The following is an 11,547-nucleotide window of genomic DNA, read 5'->3' as shown; positions in this document are numbered from 1 at the left end:
ACCAAAAGAGAGCATACAACTACTATTTTTGTACATTTACCCGCTTTCTGTTAGAGAATCTCGTTAAATTAGCAAAACGAGAGAGCATGCAACTACCATTGATTAAATTGGCAAAACGAGAGAGCATGCAACTATCATTGATGCGATCATTTTTATATGACATTAGTATAGCATGCTATACTAAAGTTTATCACCAAAATGTTATAGTGTGATCAAGTGGGAGATGTAGATATAGGGGTGATGACACCATATTTAGTGTGGTCATCCCCACACCCAATCATTCCCATGAAAGGTGATAACTTCCATACAGGTTATAGAGAAACAATATAACTCTTCATGTTCTATGTTATAGAGAAATAATATAACTCTTCATGAAGAATAATGTTACACTTCTATATATATATATATATATGTGGAAAAATAGAACGTAAGAGGGCAACTATAGTATCGGGGAGAAGAATTTTACTAAGGGCAAGGAAAAAAATTTAGGGTCGAAATGGGGCAAACTAACTTTTTAGGAGTCGAGATGCAGCAAACTGTAATGAACTTTTATTTTCGACATATTTTCTGAGACAAGGGTAGGTTGATTCGAGCCCAAACTAAGCTCCGAAAGAAAGATACAAAACAAAACAACAAATTGATCCAAGTATTTCCGTAAAAATTACAAAGAGAGACTCTCTATCGGTTTATAAAGCCTTACATCGAACTAACTAACAACTTGCAACCAACTGCACAACTGAACTAACTAAACTATATATGCAAACTGACTACTAAACTAACCATGCAACTGCTTCAATTCAATCCACGCGCATGTCTTCTACTGTCTTCAGTCCATGTGGCACGTGCATCCATTAATACACAAACGCCCTCTTGAATCTTGAACCTCCGCCCCTGCTTATTACTAATCACTCAAAATGCATGGCTTAAGCAATCCAATTCGTTTTCAACAAATCCCAATTCAAAATATTGTAATTGATGAGATCTCAAATTTGGAAATAATTGAATCAAACAGCTTAAGAAGAGTCAAATCACATTGTATTATTATGGCTAGACTTGCCAGCACTTCTTTTTTTTTTTTTTTCACTCCCATGCCAACAAAACTCTATACCAACCAACCCAAACGGACCCCTACTGGCCTACATTCCAACTTTTAAAACAAAAAAAATATACGAGAAAGAAAAGCATTGGGGGAAACTAGATTCGCTTCTCCTTCGACTTAAGCAACTCTATCCTGTCATTCATTTCACGAATCTTGGACTCCAAGAAAGTACAAAAGGACGCCAACTTCTCTTCCTCATGTTGCTCGTCAAGCCACCCGTCCCATCTCGCCAAATCCTTCTCAAATTCCTCTACCTTCTCCGTCTTCTCCTTCTCGTCTCTCTCGGGTTCACCATCTTCTAATTCTACCCCGCTGTTGTTTTTCGTGTATGTCTTGGATTTCAAGGAACCGATAGAAAACTTGAACGCTCCGTCATTGTTCCTGTACTTGTCGACTACGTCTTCCACGTCTTTCCGGCTTTCCGGCCACGTCTGGAGCGTCCCGTCGGGCCCATAAGAAATCACGCAAACCGGGACGTTGCACAGTTCGCGGAGTTCCAAGGCTTTCTTCTTCAGAGTTGGATTTCTCCTCCTAAATATTTTTCTTTTGATTACCGTCTTCTTTTCCCCTTGGGACTGCTCCTGCTGCTCTGGTAATTGTGATGAGGCCATTGAAAAAAATCTTCGCCTAGGGTTCCAGAACTCTAGTCCCTACTTAATTATTTATAGACTCGTGCACCGCCTTGAATTTTAATCCTACGCGGCTTGGGAATGTGTTCTTTTTCTTGGCCTTTTGGCCTTTCGGCCTTTTTCGTTTTCCACGTGGACTTTCCTTGCTCTTTCCGTTTTCTTAGCTCTTTTTTTTTTTTTTTTTTTAATAGCGTTTTCTTAGCTCTTAAGGGTTATAAAATTCAAAGACGGTGTTTGGATGAGCCGACTCTTATGCATGTTGGGCCTACTTCCACCTTACAAGCCCACTACCTCCTAGTGGGCCGCATTTGCCCTACAGCTCTGACTCCTCCACCTTAATCGGTTAATCCACGCATTTGTTGTGTTTTTATTAAGAGACACGATATACATATATATTTTTTTTTTGGATTTGATTCTTGTACAACACCAATACAATAACTGTACAACAACCCCTCACATGAGGGTGGGCCCCAGTATGTGAAACCCACCCTCATGTGAGAGATTGTTGTATTGGTGTTGTAAATCTAATATTTTTCTTTTTTTTTTTGTACACTTTTTGCTTTTTCAAATTAATCATAAGATATATCTCTTTTCTTATATGTGGGTCTTACATATCAAATTGTTGATTAAATTTAACATTTTCCTTTTAAAAAAGGTCGTTATATTTTTACAAAAGTTGTATATAATAGTTTACACCTTTTGTACAATTCTAAATTTTATTTTTTTATTTTTGAAAGATACTCCTTGCAATTACCGCCATTAAATCTAAAACATCGATCGTTGCTGTACCTCTGCGTGCTGTAATCGAAAAGCATCAGGAAGTTTGTTCCTTCACAAACGTACACTAACATTGACCTCGAAATTGCTCTGACGTCCTCTTCGACCTTCTCCTTAATTGCTCTCTCAATTTCTCGGTGATTGTTCTCTGCAAGAGACCCATTTGTGACGCCGTTTAGGGCCGGCCTCTTCACTCTTCGCCAGCGGTGGTGTCATTTGGTAAAAAGCAGCAATTCATGGATTTGGCTGAAGCCGCTTGTGCGACAATTAATGAACCCCCACCCCCAAATCGACAATTTCTCAAGTGAAGAGGTTGATTGGTCGGAAATTTATGGAACTAAATGTTCAGAACCACCTTAAATTGTTCCTCTTTTGAATGTGTGGAAGGTCCAAATGATGGCATCTTAAATTTAATTCGTTTAGTATACTCGACTACTAGAACGAAGAAAAAAAGAGTTTAGAGAGAGAAGCTCCGTCTTCTCTCTACAACCCCCCCCCCCCCCCCCCCCCTCTCTTTTTGTACCCACAGCCTCTTCTAAGGTTTCTCTTCCCTTTTTAACACTAAGCTCGCCGGTATTTCTCTTTTTGTCCCGTGTTTTGTGCGATTTTTTAAAGGGTTATAAAGTCAAAATCTTTGAATCTAGATTTACGCTTCCCTCTCCATCATTTCACAACACGGGCCTCTCAGCTAGATTTGTCGGACTTCTCCGAGTTTCCTGCTAGCCAACGTGTCCCCCACCGGCCCCGGCTCATCGACGCGTGGCATGCACACGCCAGGCGCTGTTCTGGCGCATGGTGACTACGCGCCTCCCTCCCGCCTTCCCCCACCTCAGTTAGTGGCGGATCTGACGATTTTCCTGTTGGCGACAGTCCATCCCCTCCCTTGACCGAACCCTCTGTTATTGGTTTTTATTATTGTCTTGTTTTTTGTTTTTTGTTTTTTTAGGTTAGTTCTCGCAATCTGCCTAATGGATGTTAATGGATTGCTGGTTTTTATGGTGTTTTAGCTTATATCTCTCTTCTCTTAATTTTTTAGTGAGCTTTATTGTAAAGAAAGATTATTTATTGTCGTCATGTAATCCTCGTATTTGTTTGGTAGCTGTTTCCAAGTCAGTTTCTGGCTTAATGTTTAGGAAATCTTTTTAGGATGTCTTTATGTTCACTATAACTTGGCCCCTTGGGGTTTTTTAATGAAGGTCGATTCCTGTTCCAAAAAGAATACTCGACTACTTGAGTGAGATACAAACGTTTGCTCCAGTTTAGATTTTGAGGATGAGTTTTCCACGTAACTGGCCACCCTCTTCCTGGAGGCTGGACACAACCTTATTTTATTTTTTTAAGTTTTTAATTTTATATATATATATATATATATATATATATATAATTATGCTTGATACTTGTCATAACTTTATTAGCTTTAATATGACACACTAACAGAATTCGTCAAGTTTGTTGACAGAATTGGACAGTATGGAGTAATTTGTTATTTATGCATACTCAAGGAGCTCTCATAACATTTTGATACCACAAAAAACTTATTGCAAATCACGTAAACCACATAGACTAATGTTGCATTTTTCAACAATAATGTTAATTAGTATATTGTTATATAACTGACATACGATTTAATAATGTAATATTTAAAATCAACAATTAGATCAATACTCCTAATAAAATTAAAAATAGGGAAAACTTCACAACCCCCTCCCCCCCCCCCCCCCCCCTAAACTTCCACGCGTTTTGAAATTATTCTTCTAAAGTTTAAAAATTCTTAATTTAAACCATCGAACTTCTAAATTTTTATAATGTCCCCCATTCGTTAGGATTTTTTGTTAAATCCTAACGGATGCCTTGAAAATGACCAAAATGTCCTCTCTTTTTTTCTTTTTTCTTTTTCTTAAAAATTATGGGTCTCCAAACCCATGGGCAAGGTCTTCTGACCCAAAACCGTGGGGTCTGGTGGTGACCCACATTCAACCTCGGGGTTGGTTCTTAGAGTAAAGTTTGTGTAAGTATGCCCATACGGGTATCTCCCTAACCTGGGTTACCTTCTTTTTCTTTTTTAATTTTGTTTTGCTTTTAAAATAATAATTTGAAATTTAAGGATAAATTTAGAGTTTTATAAAAGTTTTAGGGGCATAAAGATTATTTCACCCTTTTTCTTGTTTGATTTAATTAGGCTGGGCAATTCTGGTCAGCGGGTCGGGTTCGTGTCGACCCGGCTGACCAGATTACATATTCGGGTTCAACACGAACCCGACCCGATTATTAATCGGGTTGAGTTCTGGAACCCAAACACGACCCATTTGTCAACCGTGTTACCCGAACACGACCCGGGTAACACGGTTTGACAATCGCCCGAAGAAGAAGAAAGAAGGATGAAGGTTGAAGACTTGAAGGATTGTCCAGTCGAAAGAGCTTTTTCTGTCTCTCTATGAACAACACAATCCCATTTCCATCGAATTTCCAAATCATAGCTAAAGCACACACAAATCACAATCCTTGCTCGACGCTCACTGTCTCTTTGTGAACAAACCCTAGTTTCCAAAACCCTCCACCCCGAGCAAGAGCGTGAAGCCCATCGCATCCAAGCCCTTGGAAGACTCGGCCTTGAAGGCCGCCGCCAAGCCCAGATCCAAGCCAGCCTCGTCGGCCGAGAGATCGTCAGCGGCAACCAAGCGGCCGATTTCCAAGACCCATAGCAAGGATTCGTCCAAGCGGGTCACGAAGAAGGCGCTGGAGCTGAGCGCAGACGGCGTCGTTTCGCCTGACGACACAAAGGAGTCACCGCCGAAGATGAGAAAAAGCTCTTCTAGAGGGCCAGTGTTGAGTGAAAATGAAAAGGAAATGCCGAAATGAGTGACCTGTGAAAGTGAAAAGAAGAAAAGGCCTGCTCAGCGCTCGGTTTCTTGAATATTCTGTAATTTTTTATTTTTTTTTTAATATAACCGGGTGATAATCGTGTCATAATCGGGTTGACCCGATTATGACCCGAACCCGATTATGTTAAACCCAAACCCTATTTTCCCCTGCCGTATTCGTGTCGGGTTCGTGGGTCGTGTCAAAAATTGCCAACCCTAAATTTAATGCAAAACTCTAACAGATGAGGAGATATTGCTAAAAAAATAGAAGTTTGATGGTTTAAATTGAGAGTTTTTGAACTTTAGGAGGGTTAGTTCAAATCAAGTGGAAGTCTAGGGGAGTTTTGTGAAGTTTCCCCTTAAAAATAAAAAACTAGAGTTAATTTTTACTGTCATATCATCTTAGTTGTATGACACTCAGTATAATAATTTACTAAATAGTATTATTCATACTTTAAAAACACATTTAATAGCAAATTATTATGATACTTCTTACAAACACATTTTTATGAATTTAAAAGGCAATAGTGCACACACTTTCTCTCAAACTGCCACTATATTGTTGATGTTCTCTCTAAACTACAAAAAAAAAAAAAAAAAAAAGAAGAGTAAATGTCCCCCAAGACTAGCAAAAAGGCAAATATAACTATAATTTTTTTTTTTTATGAAAACAAAAATATCCGTATAAATTCAAGAAAAAAGGCCCCATGTGTATGAAGAATGTGACGGCATGGATTTTTTTTGCCAAACAAGAAGTTCGTGAATCAAGATCCTAAAATGTAGTTCGTGAGATGCCGTGGAAAAGCCTTGCAATAAATGGTGTCTTGCAATGCTCTGTTTCCTTCTCCTCGAGCCGTGGCCGTTGCTTCAAACAAGAAGCGCGCTGAGATCATATGGTAAACAAGAGTGCAGCCAAGAATAACCGCAACCCACTGGGTAAAGGATACATAAGTCTCTTAACATTCCTCAATCCTCGCCAAATGGGCTATTGGTGCTAGGGGTGAAAAGGCGATTGCGATTAATGGTTATTGACTAAAATTGTTAACCGCAATTGCCTAGTGGTTATAAAAAATCTGCAAATTGTCTCTGCCAACCGCCTAGGCTGTTGGAAGTTATAAACTGGCAACCGATTTTATTTTTATTTTTATTTTTCGGCCTTGTTGCTGTTGGTGTCCAACGCCGATCACCAATCATACAACAAAGATTCAGATTGTCAACCACAAAGATTCAGATCTAAGACCTATAATAACAAATCAAGGCACAAATATTAAGATCTAAGAAGCAGTAAAAGAAAACGTGTTCGTAGGAGCTCAAATCTCACCAAAGACGACGTTGATGGGGTTCATGGCGACTTGGTTCATGGCCACTAGTCACATCTCCAAATGTTCAATGAAAGAGGCGACCTAGTTCATGGCGTTGTTCTCTTACCTTGGTTGTTGGCAATGATCTATTGATCTCGACAAGATCGTGTTGCAGAGAGAGAGAGAGAGAGAGAGATGAGAGCAGACTTAGAGAGTGAGAGAGGAGGGTGTGCAGCGCAGTGGGAGTGAGAGAGTCAAAGAAGAATATGAGACGAGTCGAGGTTTTTTTTTCTTGGTTCTTTAAGTCTAGGTTGAACGTCCAAAACAACATCTTTTTATATAATAATAATAATAATAATAAGGCGCCTTTACAAAAACCGCTAACCGCACATGTAGGGCAGTTTGCGGTTAGTGATTTTTAAAGCGATTTTAACGATTTTATGATTGTACGGTTAGCGATTATAAGCAGTTAGCAGACGATTAATAGATGACGGTTATTTCACCCCTAATTGGTGCTGTCGCCTAGGAGTTTTTATTAGTTTCAGGGGTAGTTTGACTGCGGCCCCTTTGTCAATGTCCTCTACAAATTAATGATGGAGTCGATGTTTCTTCAAATTACCAAAATTTGTCAATGTTCCTCCAAAACCAGACAAAAATTAATTTAAAAAACTTCAATAAGACAAAAATATCTTTATAATTTTTTTTTTTTAAAAAAAAAAAAAAAAAACAAGGGGTTGGCTCTTGTTTTTGTTTTATGTTTATATATATATATATATATATATATATATATATATATATATATATATATATATATATATATATATATATATATAATATTATGAAATTATTTATTTATTTTCATTGGGTGGACATTTGACAATTTGGTAGTTTCAAGTTTGTGAGAACCTTGATTGAATGAGCAGTTTGGAAGACATTAACAATTTAGATAGTAGTTTGAAAGAATTTGGATACTTTTTTTTTTTGAAAATAATAATAATAAAAAAAAAAAAAAAAAAAAAGAGAGAGAACCAAATAAGCCCTTTTATGCTGTGATTGACTACTCAATGGTAGCTGGAAGCTGTAACAGTATTAACAATAGATTTTCAACCATTTTCTTTATATTTTGGGACAAAATTACTTTTTGTTTTCATATAAAAAAATTTCACAATAGATCCCCTTATCTTTTCATATATCAATTAATTTTTTTTTTAATATTAAAATAATACATTGGAAATGTACAGTGCCCATGTATATTTAGGGAATTACTGTATATTCTCAAAGTCATCATGCATATTTAGGGCATCTGTTGTGAGAGGTTTTTTGGTGTTTTCCATTAAATTTTTTTCAAATATAAGGAAGAGAACTAATATAAGGAATCCATTGCTAGTGCTGTAAGCTATAACCTGTATTCTATTTTTAACAAGCTTGCAAAAGGTCTATTTGTTTTTTATTTATTTTTATTATTATTTTTTGTAATACAACAGGTCTATCTCGTGAAAGGTAAAGTTAGCCGAATTTATTTGTTTTTTTAACCATTATACCAATTTTATTGTTTTATTTTATTATTTTATTATTTTTATTTTTCTTCTAGATTTGTCTCCCATTACTTTTTTTTTTTTTTTATTATTATTGGTTATGGCACATTTATGGACAACTTGGAGACGCCACAAAGTTAGTTGATTGACCGGTCTATTATTCTGTGCCCAAACTAAAGCAAATTGGCAAGCTAAATATGGGCATAGGAATTGTGTATTTTTCCTTGTGTTTGTTAAGCTTTTTTTTTTTTTTTTTTTTTTTTTATATTGACATGTCCACATAAGAGGGGGAGGGGGGATTCGAACTAGTGACCTCCGCTTCATGAGGCGTGGTCTCCAGCCGATTGAGTTACCTCTTAGGGACTATTTGTTAAGCTACTTTATGTTTTCACAATCTTCAAAATTCCAAGTATAAAACCTTCAATACATATATTTTTTTTTTAATGAGCAACCCTTCAATGCATCTAAATAAGATGAATTATAGGTGAAATGTTCCTAATACCCATGTATTAAAAAATTATTTAATTTTTAAATAATTAAAAATTCTATAAAAAAAAAAAAAAAAAAAAAAAAAAACATGTCACCCACAGGTTGGCTGTGGGTCAGCCAAGTAGCAAATTGTTTTTCTTTTTTCTTTTTTTTTTATTAGATTTTTTTTTAAAGAAAGTTATTTTAGGTATTTGGCTTATTTCGTTATGATTTAACAGAAAATCCTAACGGATAGGTGACATTGCAAAATTTTTAAAGTTGAATACATTAAATTGAGTGTTTTTTAACTTACGAAGGTGATTACAAAAACAATGAAAGTTAAAAGGGTTAAGTGTACTTTCTCTCTTTCTTTCTTTCTTTCTTTCTTTCTTTTTTTTTTTTTTTTTTTTTTTAAATAAAATCATTTAAGATAATTGGTACACTCCCTTCTCTCTCTTCCTTTTATCTTTATTTTTTCCTTTTCAATATTTTTTTTTTCGTTTTTCATAATATTGTTATATATTCCTCCAAATCAAACCGAAGTCGGATCATTTTATTCTTTTTCTTATTTTTTTAAGGGGAAACTTTGTTTACCACTTCTGATATTTCATCACTTTTGCAATCATACCCATACATTTTAAAAAATAAAGTCTCCATCTTTCAAATTTTATTTTCAATTTCACCTCGTTATAATTTTTCGTTAAATCTCAACAGAGAAATGTCAAAATTCCTAGAATACCCCTCATTTTCTATGAAAAAAAATTGTAATGATTTAGGTGTTGGTCATGATTTAACATAATTTACAAAAATACTCATATCTGAATCTTTGAAATTATTTTTATTTTTAAAAAAACCAGGAGTATTTTGAAAATTTTGATAGGATTTAACGAAAAATCCTAACTGAATGGTGAAATTGAAAAAAAAAAAAAAAGATGGATACACGAAATTGACACTTTTAAAAATTTAAGAATATAATTATAAAAATAATGAAAATTCACAAGTGATAAGTAATTTTTTATTTTTTTAATTTGTATTTCATCAGCAAATTAGTATGGCATATCGGTAAATTGAATTACTCTTTAAGTTGAATGCATTCATGTATGGAAGGTGTCTTCTTCTCAAACTTTGTCGATTCAATCCCAAATTCTTTTTATGCTCCATTTGTGTCGACGTAAAATGATTTCTAAAAAATAATTTCGGTATTTTTTGGTATTTAGTGGGGGCAAAAATAATAGTCAGCCGAAAAATGATTTCCGTTTGACAAAAAATGCTTAGTAACTTTCGGAAAATGATTTACACTTTTTAAAAGCGTAAATCATTTTCCCATACGGCAGACGCAATCGACCTCTTTTAAACGATGCAGTCGACCTTCGCCAGAATCCAGCAATCATCGCCCGCTCCCGACAAGCCAAATCCCGGAACAGGTCGGAATTCGATCAGTGCCAGAATCTGAAAATTTCTGTCAGAATTTGGCGACGTCCGGCCATCTTTGTCGAATTCCTGCGATACTGTGCCAGATTCCGACCAGACTGACAGGAATCTGGCCAGAACGGCCGGATATCCGGCTGATCTGGCTGGGATCCTGCCGGATCCGGGCAAATGGCCGGAATCTGGCCAAAACGGCTGGCTTCCGGCCAAGTGGTCAGGATCTAGCCGTTCTATGCTAGATTCCGGCCTCCTTCATCGGAATCCGGAACAAATAGTCAGATTCCAGCCACTTTTGTCAGAATTCGGCCAACTCAGATTCCATACACGCCAAATATATATATATATATATATATATATATATATATATATATATATATTTGATATTTCTCGTACACGCCAAATATTGAAAAATGTTTTCGGCGAAAAATATTTTTTTTAAAAATGACTTCCCTAAAAATATTTTACAATGGAAACCATTTTATGCTAATGCTCCGTTTGTTTCGGTATAAAATGATTTCTATAAAATGATTTCGGCATTTTACAGTGTTTGGTAGGGGCGAAAATAATGGTCAACGAAAATCATTTTCAATTTGACTATAAAAGCTTCTTTAATTTTTAGAAAACGATTTATGATTTTTAAAACCGTAAATCGTTTTATGAAATTAAACTCTTTGTCCTTACACGCACGTTTGATATTCGATTGTCAGAATTTAACAATTGTTGGTCGTCGGAATCTAACCGGCGCCAGAGTCCGATAATATCCGGTCGCCGGTATCTTATCGGCGCCGGAACCCGACCACCGTCGCCGGATGCCAACGGACCAGATTCCGGCCGGAATATAGCCGGATTCCTGCCATGGTCAGAAGTCGATCAGATCTGGCCAAAACAACCAAGATCCAGCCGGATATGACCAGATCCGGCCGGATCCAGAAGATTTCACCCGGAGTCCGACAACATCCGGTCGCCGGTATCTTGTCGGCGCCGAAATCCGGCCACCGTCGCCGGATGCCAGCGGACCAGATTTCGTTCGGAATATTGCCGGATTCCGACCATGGTTAGAAGCCGGCCGAATCGGGCCAAAACGGCCGGGATCCGACTGGATCTGGCCAAAACGGCCAGGATCTAGCCGGATATGACCGGATCCGGCCAAACTTGCTCGTCAGAATCTAGTATCGACGACCGAATGTTGCCGAAATCCGGTGACATTTGACAAACTCTGATTTTCGCATTTTGTAATTTTTTCGTACGAGCTAAACACCAAAAAATATTTTTGAACAAATCATTTTTTCTGAAAAATGATTTCGTCGAAATTATTTTACCATAGAAATCATTTTACGTCAAAACAAACGGAGCATAAAACAAACAGAGCATTAGATGATTTGCTTTTCCATATGACTACTATCTCTCCAATCCCAAACTCCTCATTCCAAAATGTTTTGCTTCCAAAAG

The 11,547-nt window shown here is 36.7% G+C and overlaps 1 protein-coding gene across 1 annotated transcript; it reads right to left on the bottom strand.

Annotated features, from left to right (window-relative positions):
* Window positions 1-527: 527 nt before the first annotated feature.
* On the bottom strand, window positions 528-1,737 carry LOC133858794 (agamous-like MADS-box protein AGL81). The gene has a single exon (XM_062294252.1). The coding sequence runs from the start codon at window positions 1,708-1,710 to the stop codon at window positions 1,195-1,197; it is 516 nt and encodes a 171-aa protein (XP_062150236.1). The 5' UTR covers window positions 1,711-1,737; the 3' UTR covers window positions 528-1,194.
* Window positions 1,738-11,547: the final 9,810 nt, after the last annotated feature.

This window comes from Alnus glutinosa, chromosome 1 (genome assembly GCF_958979055.1).
Source record: "Alnus glutinosa chromosome 1, dhAlnGlut1.1, whole genome shotgun sequence".
Lineage (NCBI taxonomy): Eukaryota > Viridiplantae > Streptophyta > Magnoliopsida > Fagales > Betulaceae > Alnus > Alnus glutinosa.
This window is presented reverse-complemented; position numbering and strand designations above follow the sequence as displayed.

Excerpts from the sequence above, each read along its gene's own strand:
- LOC133858794 (XM_062294252.1), bottom strand. The coding sequence starts at position 1,710 with ATGGCCTCATCACAATTACCAGAGCAGCAGGAGCAGTCCCAAGGGGAA.